This window comes from Akebia trifoliata, chromosome 6 (genome assembly GCF_017979445.1).
Source record: "Akebia trifoliata isolate Shusen 1 chromosome 6, ASM1797944v1, whole genome shotgun sequence".
Lineage (NCBI taxonomy): Eukaryota > Viridiplantae > Streptophyta > Magnoliopsida > Ranunculales > Lardizabalaceae > Akebia > Akebia trifoliata.
In genome coordinates, this window is record NC_141380.1 from 1,865,864 (window position 1) to 1,876,912 (window position 11,049).

The 11,049-nt window shown below is 31.8% G+C and overlaps 1 protein-coding gene across 1 annotated transcript; it reads right to left on the reverse strand.

Moving 5' to 3' along the window:
• Positions 1 to 8,910: 8,910 nt before the first annotated feature.
• LOC147399503 (Homeodomain-like superfamily protein) lies at positions 8,911 to 10,448 on the reverse strand. The gene is made up of 2 exons (XM_086444880.1): positions 9,997 to 10,448; positions 8,911 to 9,450 (listed from the first exon to the last, which is right to left on the reverse strand). Exons 1-2 carry the CDS (start codon positions 10,249 to 10,251, stop codon positions 8,911 to 8,913), a joined length of 795 nt encoding a protein of 264 aa, XP_086301006.1. The 5' UTR covers positions 10,252 to 10,448.
• Between the last annotated feature and the right edge of the window lie 601 nt (positions 10,449 to 11,049).

The following is an 11,049-nucleotide window of genomic DNA, read 5'->3' on the forward strand; positions in this document are numbered from 1 at the left end:
GAAATTTATTTTATTTTTTTATTTGCTCAAATTATAGAGTGAAAGCTTCGGGCTGAAAATTTGCAATGCCAACAATGTCTAGAGTTCACCTTAGCAGTCTCGATTTAATTGCACAATGAACAAAACATCATGAATGAAATATGAATTTTTTATTTATGGATTTGTCCTAAATGTCAGACTATGTCCTGAGCTTTTGGAGCTAATTCGCTATAGAACATAATGAGAATTATTATTGATAGGCCAACTTTTACTAATAACACCCCAATTAAAAATAAAGAGAATAAGTTAATGTTTGAGAATGAGTAAAAGTTGGGTGCCAATAGAAGCTCTTTGATTTTATTTTATAATTGGATTTAAAATTTTATATGAGTCTAACCATAATTGTAAACAACTACTTAAATTGTTACAACGATGTTATTTTACTATTAAGTTTGTAAAGTTCAAAGAGTGTGTTTTAATCTTTAATTGGAGTGTGTGGTAAATAATTTAAGAAATTGGGATGTAATAAGTAAAAGTTGGGGTGCCAATAACAACTCTCCACGTAGTTCTCATAACCCTTCTTAAAATCCCCTAGCTCTTTTGGTTCTTGAAATCTATTTATTAGAGAATATCCATATTATAGTTATAATTTTGATTCTCCGTCGTCAGTTCCCCAAAAAAGCTTTTTCTCCTTAGAATCTCCTTAGCTTCAAGTTCTTATCTCTATTTTATAATATATTAGAGAAGTTACAATGAGTGGTGTAGTATGCTTAGGGCAATGGGTGCAGTAGAACGACGATCAAATCGCTAGGCCTATCTAGAGTAACTAGTGAGATGTCACTTTGATTAAGTCTAGTTATGTTTCACACCTAAAAAGGTTGGGTGTTATCTCATTGATCATGTCACATCTTTATTTGAAAATCAGAATATTTATTTATAGGGTCAGAATCCCTTGATCCCAATCTTTTAAATGCAACATCCAATGATTGAGATTTATCTTTAGGATAAGTATTTCTAATAATTGTATCTAAATTTCATTATTGTGAATCACTTAACCTTGTGAACATATTTTAATAATCAAGTTAGTCGTAATTTTGACAGAGTAACAAAAGCTTGAGTTCAAAAGTTATTTTTTTATAATTAATATCATTCTTTATTTTGTTGAATTACTATTTTTTTATTATCTAATCATTGTTATCAAACATCATTTCAATGCAAATTTGACTCCATCAGAATTTTCATTGCTTGCCTTACTACATTTCAATCAATTACATTGATGTCTCTTCTTTGTCAGATGTCCTTGGCATGCATTGTCTCTTTTGTTAGTAGATGCACAATTTTAGAGCATTGATTTAAGTAAATCCTCAATCGTTTAGCTCCCATATTAGAGACATCTAAGATGACAAGCTTTTCTCGTCCTAACAAGCAGTAAAATGACATTTAAGTATGAAAGGTAAGCAATAACGATTTTACAAGAAATAAGAGGGTTTGATTGTGAGAGATTTGAGCATTAGTCCAAAGATTTGATGAACAATTTTTATAGAATAATGATTTTCTGACACCTCCTGATTGACATACGCCCCTGACGTGGCCTGTGTTAGAATCATAGATATTTTTCCTTGGGGTACACAACTGCATATATGATATATTTTAAGATTGTGTATCCCAAGAAAAAGTTCTATGATTCTGGCCCATATCGCGTAGGGTAATGTACATGGACTTTTGTCAAAGGGGGCGTAAAAAAATCACGACTTATTTTTATAGGACTGTGATATTTCCACATCATTATATTATCAAAACATGATAAATGATTTTATTGTAAAATGATATCACATAATAAAATCACGAGTCGTGCTACAGTAACCTCAAGATTGGATCTCATATCACACATCTTGACGTAAAAATGGATAGGAATCATAGATGTTTTTTTACTCGTTTCTTTTGAGGAAAGTTTTTATGATTTTCCTATCCTTTCCAGTCAATGTGCTATGTGAGGTCCAATCTCGAGGTCATTTCAGCATTATTCTAAAATCACTTATGGACGTAAAATCATCTCCAATAAAATTCGAAAAGTTTAGAAAATATTAATTCTTTTTTATGTGACCCACCATGAACTCATGACGACTCTCCTTACTTCATCACGCAAGTAAAGTAATGTCGTGGGACCATCCAAAAGTCAGACGAAACCTAAGCTACACTAACTGGGATCCCACAATAGTTATCTGACACGTAGCCAGTTGGACTTGTCCAATATTAGCATAATAGGTCTTCGATCTCTTTAATTGGTTGATGGGCCCCACAAAGGACCTGTTGGATTCAATGGTCAAACCGATGGGACGATTGTAGCCACATGATTTATAGTATTAAAACCTTCAGAGTGGACTTATTGGACAGTGGGCCCAACTCTTGCAATTACGCTTCAGTCAAACAAGTGAAGCTCTGCTTTTGATAGACAATGTGAACTGTAGTAGTTTATTACAGTAGGACCGAGGATCAGGTGAGAAAACCTACCCCCATAGACACCAAAAGCCCATCATAAACAGGCCCAAATAAAGGGTCCCAAGCCCATCATATAAAGTTCACAGTATCCAACTTTCTTAGATCACCAATCAGGCAAATTTTGATAGCCATATGGTGTAAATTCGCATTGATGTGAAGTTTTATGTAATTTCCTAAGGAAAATCACTGAGTAAATAAAATGATTGAAGAATAAATTTAGAGTAAAATAAAAAATGTGACATGTGTGATTCCAAAATTACTGGATCAAACGTGCTCTTAAAATATTTATAAAAAATAACATATACCCATTTTGATATTTTTGATTACCAAAACGGGTATTTGTTGGATGATCATTTTATTGAATTTATCATTATAATCTTCGTAAGAATTTCATACAAAAAGGAATTGAATTTATATTTGTAAATATTCGTAATTTCGATAAAATAATTTTCCATTTTGGTAAAAAAGTTATAAATTTATGAGCATTTACGGGGGGACAACCAAATGAATATTTACTGTTGTAGCAAGCATAGGGGATTAAGGAAAACTGTTTGTTTCTTTTCCTCCAATGAGTTGAATTAGGGAAACTGATATCCATAAAATGGTGCCCATTGCAGTTTTCCTCGACAAATTTTTGGATCAGGAGACGTTTTTTCCAGAAAATTCCTCTGATTCCTGCAACCAATCCTTCTTATGAGTTAATAACATTTTTTTTTCCAAGACTAATGAAAAGCAAAACAACCTCAAGAAGGACAATGTCACTTCTTGGTCCCCTGAACACAAAGTCATAAATTTGCAAAGTTTTTAACATCTCAAAAATTTACAGTGATTTTTAATCTGACAAAGTTTTGAAGGAATTCTTTCAACATTTTGTTGTCCGTGGAGGGTAACCATAAACTAACAAAAAGTCATTAATGGCCGCTAAATTTTGTTTTAATCCGATTTACATGATGTTCAGGTGTACCAAACATGGTCGACAATGCATGTTAATGTTACGTGAGGCCTAATCTTGATGTCTTGCAATCTAACACATTAAATGCTCGAGACCGAGAAAGCCACCACAGTACAACATACTCAAACTCCTTGAGGTAACCAAATTAAGTTCAATAATTCATAGAATATAGAGAATTGTGATCAATCAAATGTTGCAAAACCCTAGTATTTGTCTCCATTTAGAGTTGAATCGTAATGGAATTTCAGACTATATCAGGTACCATAGTATCAAATTGGAGAGGAAGATCAGAACTAGAGATTGATTACAGAAAAGCAATGATATGGGCTTGTGTTAGTAGGGAACAAAAAATATCTATTTAGTTCCACCATCAGCTATGAGTTTATATCTGAGAGAAATTATAAATAATGTTTGCTATGTATCTTGAGATTTTCTTGTCTCTCTCGAAGGATAAGGAGAAAAAAAAAATGCCATTCAAGAGTTTCATCAACAATTTACTTATGTAGACGGGGACTTGATAATATATAGATAATGGTATAATGTGGTAAGAAAATGGGAAGAAACATTATAATGGATGTTGTTAAAAAGAGACCCAAGCAATATAAAGTGATATTACATGAGGTAGACCCACAATGTTTTGCAAATATCTCAAATATTTACAATGAGGAATTGTACTAATTAGAAAAAAAATTACAAATTAAATCGAAAATAGAAATTGAAACAAATAGAAACTAATTAAACTTGATTTTAAGGATAAAAGAAAGTTGTTGATTCCTAAGGAGGTTGTTAGTCTTTTTTTTTCCTAGGCAAGCAAGATGTTTAGTAATTGATGTGAAGTTGGGTTCAACGAGATTTGAACTCCACACACCTTTACCAACTTTGCTAAGTTGGAACCTTTCGACGGTATCAATCCTTCATCACTTCTCTTACTACTAATATTCCACCCTTAATGAATTGGAAGATCTATTAGTAATCAAGAATCCCTGTTTATAGTTTAATTAATAATAATAATAACTCACACTCAAAAAGTTAAATAGGAAGGTAAAGATATCACTTGTTTAGACATCATGAGTTTACAAGGATATTAAAAAAAAGAATATAAATAAAAATGTCATATTTAATAATAGTTACTATCATAAAGATCTCATTGATAGTTTTCTAACAATACCAATAGAGTAAGATTGTAAAGATAATGTATTGCTTAAGTAAAGACAATACCCTACTTTTGTATGATTAAAAATATTTGCATAAATAATATGAGATTTTTATATAGGTCTAAAAGAAACTTTATTGAAAAAGCTAAATAATAGGAAAAATAAGTTATTCGAACGATATACATTGTGTTAAAGAGTATTTAAAAGGAAAATGTTGGAGTGACATTAAAATTAACATCGATCCACACATTGTTGACGTGGAGGTGCGCATAGAACCAAAGATGCTTTTCATTAGTATCTCAATGAAAAACATCTATGGTACCCTACACAGATCCACATCAACAATGTGTGAAAAGACTAGAATAGAAAAATATAGATCATAATTTAATTATATTTAATTATGAATTTCGTTGTTAATATCTCAAGAAGAAATTTAATGCTATTATTTCCTTCACTTACAGGTGATAAACTAGCGTGTTGATTTTGTAACTCAACCTAATAGGGAAACTCAAAACTCATCGACGTGGCAGGTGTAAGAATCGTAGATTTTTCCTCGGGATACACAATTGTACATGTTTTATGGGGATGTGTGGTTGTGTATCCCGAGAGGAAAACTCTATTATTATTGCAAGGAACACGTCAATTGAGTTTTTGAGTTACCCTGTCAGGTTGAGATACAAAATCATTACGTTGTAAACTAATGCTTTAAAAATCATAACAATTTATAAAACTTTTTTTAAATATGAATTAAAAGGTACACACATACATATAATAATAATAAAAAATCAGTCCAACTAAATTGAACTGGGATCTGACCATATGGTCCAACCAATTTGAGAAACATTGGTCGATTTTAAAACATTGCTATAAACTATAACAATTTAAAAAAGTTTCATGGAGCGACTGTGAAATTCACTGTGTTTCACACTGTTTTAACGTGGAGATGCGCACAGAACCATAGATGCTTTTCACTCATATATCGATGAAAATCATCTATGATTCCGTACATCCACGTCAGTGCAATGTGAAACGAAGTGGATTTTGCAGTCACTTCAGCATTTTCCTTTGAAAAATCTATAATAAAAAAAAAAAAATCACTTTAAGATATAATACCACATGCGCAAATGTGATTAGTTGTAGTTAAGTAGTTTGAAAATTTTAAAATGAATAATGATTAACTGACGCTCCCATACATGGCATATGGTTGATTTTTCCTCAGGATACACAACTGCACATCTCCATAAATCATGACTCTTTTTAAATTTTAAAAATTTAAGGGATGATTCAGGTTGTTTCTTTAATCCAACAATCTAAAATATACTATAAACTATAATGTCCTCCATAAATTATAATGTCCAAGAACAACAATTTTGTGTTTAGTCGTTGGCATATTTCCTTTTTTTTTTCTTGGAAGAAAGTAGTAAAAGAGCTTCAGTGACACAAAGGGTGTGGGTGCATTAAGCATAATATTAGTGTAAAGGGTGGTGTTGGCCAATTTTTAAAATAAGTTAATGGGCTGTATAACACTATTATTCCCACTTTAAGGGAAGTGGAAAGACATTATGTACTGGACTCCATGGCAACCACAAATAAAATTTAAAAGTGCCTTGATAATGTATTTCAAGATGAAATTTAAATTCAACACTTGAACTTACATAATAAAAAAAATATAAGTTTGAAAAATTTTCAATTTTTGAAAAGTTTTTTTTATACTTAAATAATACTTGTTATGCAATGTAACAAAAGCCATTATTTGCAAAACTTGTAAACATTATAAATAATAAAATGACCCAAATATAGAGCATGCATGATTATTATCATTTTAATAACAGAAATTTCTAAATACTATTTTTTTTTTAATCTAAAATTAGAAAATTTTAATTAAAAAAAATGAGCTTGTAAAATAACTATATTAATTTACATAATGTGGACCTTGAAAAAGTCAAGGTTGTAAGAATATTACAAGAAAAAAAAAAAATTATACATTTAAATAAAAATATAATAATAATGATCATTGTAAAGATCTTAATGAGATTGCTTATAATGATCATAGTTAGACTAAACAAAATTGCAGATTGAAAATAGTAACATTTGAAAAAAAAAAAAAAAACTAAAATTTATAAGAATGTCTCATGGATGGAGGTTGGTTGTAATCAAGAAGCTGGACCATTCAAATGTTAAAATAACTTGAGGGATAATATGGATTATATCTTTAACACGCATTACTAAGGAGCTTAAGTATGTTTCATTCATCATTTCATACAACAAGAAAATGAGATTTTATTGATTCTAAAGCTTGATCCCATAGTTCATTTGGTTGACATAACTTATATTAAAGAGAGGTTTCCAGATGAATTCACACACTTCGAAAGGTTTGCTTCAAAGAGTCGTGATAATCTGACTAACCCACGTGGCACAGTCAATCGACTCTCCTGGCATGACAAGTTCGGGGAACTGTAGATCTATATACCTTGGGATACACATTTTTTAATGTGGAAGTGCAGTTTTGTATCTTGATGCATACAGATCTGTGGTTCCCAACTTGTCACGTCAGGAAAGTCCATTGAGTGTGCCATGTGAGGTAGTCAAATATATCACGATTCTTGCTTCAAATTCTAATTGAAGGCCACATTGTCTACATCTATTTTAGTGTGTAAAATTCACTAATGTATAACTAAGGGTATGTTTGGTAACACTTCTGAAGTCTGAAGTCTGAAGTCTGAAATCTGAAGTCTGAAGTCTGAAATCTGAAATCTTGAATCTTGTTCTGGAAAAGTTGTTTGTTTATAATTTATAAGAGCTTCTGGTTACAAATAGAATTTTAAAACATAATGATCATTTTGACAATATTACCCTTCTGTAATTATAATAAATTGTTAACCAAAAAACATGCATAATGATGGTAATTTTCAAATTGAATTCTCATTCAAAATACAAAAACAAATCATTTATATATAAAATAATATAATTTTTTTCCAATTTTCTGTTTTTCGTCTCTCTCATTTATATTATTCTCTCTCTCTCTCTCTCTCTCTCTCTCTCCAATTTATCAAAACCAAGAAAATACAAGAACCAAGTAAAACACAATAACCAATTAAACAAATCATACACTCTAAAGAGTCCATTCAATGACCAAGGAAACAACTCATACACCCTAAAGAGTCCACCTAAGGACTAAGGAAACAACTCATGCACCTACCAAAACCTATCCATCTCTCTTTCTTTCTCTCTCTCTCTCTATTCGTCTAATGACCCAACTTTATGCAAGAAGAAAAACAAAAAAGATAGAAGGAAAGATAAAGAGAAGATGAAGAGAGAAATAAGGAAAGACGTTGAAAATGGTTCGATTTCTCCATAATGGGTTCGGTTGGTTATTTGAGATTTTAGGATTTTTGTTGAAGTTTTGATTTTTTATTTGGTTGTTTGTTAAAGTTTTGATTTTGGGATTTTGTTAAAGTTTTGAGTGTTGATTTTTGATTTGGTTGTTTGTTGAAGTTTTGATTTTGAAATTTTCTCAATATGAGATTCACATGCTATTAATCGATCAAGGAATAACAATAGAGTAGTAGATGCACATACCTTTGTAGATCTTGAAAGCCGAGTTGGACATGAAGGAGATGTAGAAGAGAAAGGAGAGGTAAGGGTTTAAAGATTTTTACAAAAGAGGGATAAGTGATGGAAATAATTATTTTGAGGAGGGTATTTTAGGTATAAAATATTTTTCAGATTTCAGAACTTCGTCCAGCAACTTTTTATTGCTGATTTTTTTCGACTGAAAATGTCTTCTTGTTCTTAAATCTGAAAATAAACAAACAAGATTAAGACATCTGAAGTCTGAATTTTAATGGTGGACCACCTCCATTCAGACTTCAGAAGTGTTACCAAACACACACTAACACATGCTGCACTAGATTTCTACACAAGAACCGACGTTTGTAAATTATTTTTTGCTCTATTCTGTGATTTTGTATATTATTGTCTCTTTTAGGGGTAGAGATATATAAAGGTATGGATGGGGGAAGATCATAATCTTTAATTAGCTTGCATGAATGGATTCATAGATATAGATATAATAATATAAATATAGATTTTTTTTATAAAGTAAAAATAAAAGCTCACTTTGCCTAATTTTCACGCAAAGAAGGCTTTAGAGCTGAATACGAAGGAAAAATATATATAAGATGAGGAAACCAAAGAACAAAAATATCAACTTCTCATTTATAATCTAAATCTAAACACCAAAAAAAAAAAAGAGAGTTACAAGACAAACCTCATAGCTTTCTCTTCAACACAAGAAACAAAGTTCAGATCTTCTTTATAAAGCTCCTACATGTCTTCACGTCTTAGCTTGTTTAAAAGAGCTGTAATGAGTGCATCTCTTTTCTCTGCTCTTTCTTCCTCCCTCATCCTTCTTTGCTCTTCTCTCTCCTTCCAACTCCTATCCATCAACAACCTCTCCTTCTCTAATGCTTCCATTCTTTGTCTCCATTCCATCTCCTTCAACCTTCTCTCTTCTTCTCTTGCTTCTACAGCCTCTCTCCATTGCACCTCCATTTGCATTTGTTGTTTCATGAACTCCTCTAAAACTTCTTGCAAATTATTATTAGTACCACTACCACTAGTAGTACTAACTGTGCTCTTACCCTTTCTCTTCTTCTTAATATTACCCTTCTCATCATCGGTTTCTTCGTTCTCTTCTTCATCATCGGACGATAATCGCATCCCTCTCTTTTTCAAGCTACTACTTGCTCCACCTTCAGCTTCGAGCCATAGCATCCTTTGCATCCTAGTGGCGAAGATGGCTTGAAGCTCGTTGTAAAAGGGAAATTGTTGTCGCATAATATCGGGTTCCATAGTTTCACTTCCCTATACATATAACAAGTGAGAGGAAATAAGAAAACTATGAAGGTGGGGGGAATCATTATCATAGTCTATATCATATCTCAAAAGTGAATCTTGGTCGAGACCAAGATCTTAATGGAGTCTTTTCAGTCATTAATCACACAAGGTATGTTTCATAATCAATATTCTTTTTATTTTTATTAATTCTATAAGAGTTAGATCTTTTAGATCAACATTACATCTAGACTCATTTCTTTACTTTGAATAGAGAATATAGCAATTTCCTTTGGATTTATCAATCTAACTATTCAATCTATCAAAAACTTTAATAATCTTGTGGAAAGATTGACAAAATTTTACATCGATCGTGGGACGATCCCCGTACTTTATAAAGGTTTGGGATTATAGTTGAAGAAACCCAATTCTCTCCCTCACTTGTAATTTTATTTTCTAAAATAATTCATGATTTGCAAATAAGATTAGGGAAGATATATGTAAGTATTTGATAACTAATGATCAATAACAATATGTTAGTAAATAATAAGAAATATACTTGTGTTGAAGGACAACCTTATAGCGTGTAACAAGGTTCTTCCACTTGCACTTGCACTGCTCGGCACTACGATGGTAACCCTTCTCCTTCATCTTTGTAGATATGACTTCCCAAAGAAGTTTGTTTCTTTTGGTCTCCATGAATGTCTGATCTAACTCTGCTCTGATGCTTAGAAACTCTTTTGTTTCTTGATGACTCCATTGAGGAACCCTATCTCCTGTAGTCTCGATGCCTACACCAAGGTGGTGATGATGGTGATGATGCCCTTCCATCACAAATACAAACAGATAGATAGATAGATATAGAGAGATAGAGATAAATAAAGAATTTAAATGAAGCTAGTGTGAACTGAGGGTGTGAATCTTAGAGAGAAAGAAAGAAAGATAGAAGATTAAATATCCTTTATATCTGTTGTGTGTCAAAGGGAGCGTTTGTTGTTGTTTGTTGTTTGAAAGAGAGAGAGGGAGAGAGAGAAAATGTCTTTTGTTTCTACTTTCTATAAGAAGGTATCGGTCTTTCTCTCTCTATCTCTAAGGTCTATGGTCTATCTGTCAACGCGGAAACACACAGCTCTCTTTCTTTCATTATTGTTTTTTATTTTTTTTGAAAACTTTCTCTTTTCCTCCTTCCCCATTTGTTCCCACTACGTTTTAGTATCGTCACGCCCACGAGTGCGACTTCCTTTATAATGGATGGACTACATTTCTTTAAGGCGAAGCTGTGGACCCAACAATGACATGCCATGTGGCAATTGATCAAACCAAGTTTGATGCATTTTTTGTGGGGTTTTTGTTAACGTGTGCCCTAAATGCATAAGTTAAAAGTTCACTATAGAAATTGGAATATGAGGATATTTTGATAAAAAAAAATAATAATTTTAAGGGTATTTAAGATAAAAATAAAATAAAATTTTCAAAATGTATTTATAGCACTTTAACGCGTTTAAAACCCTATTTTGTTCTGAAATACAAAATTAGGTTTGTCTTGTTTCTGTTATTTATCAGGATGCCTGTGATATCTGTTCCTTCGATTGTAGCTAGTCTGGGTCTGCCTTAACTCTATTGACCTTT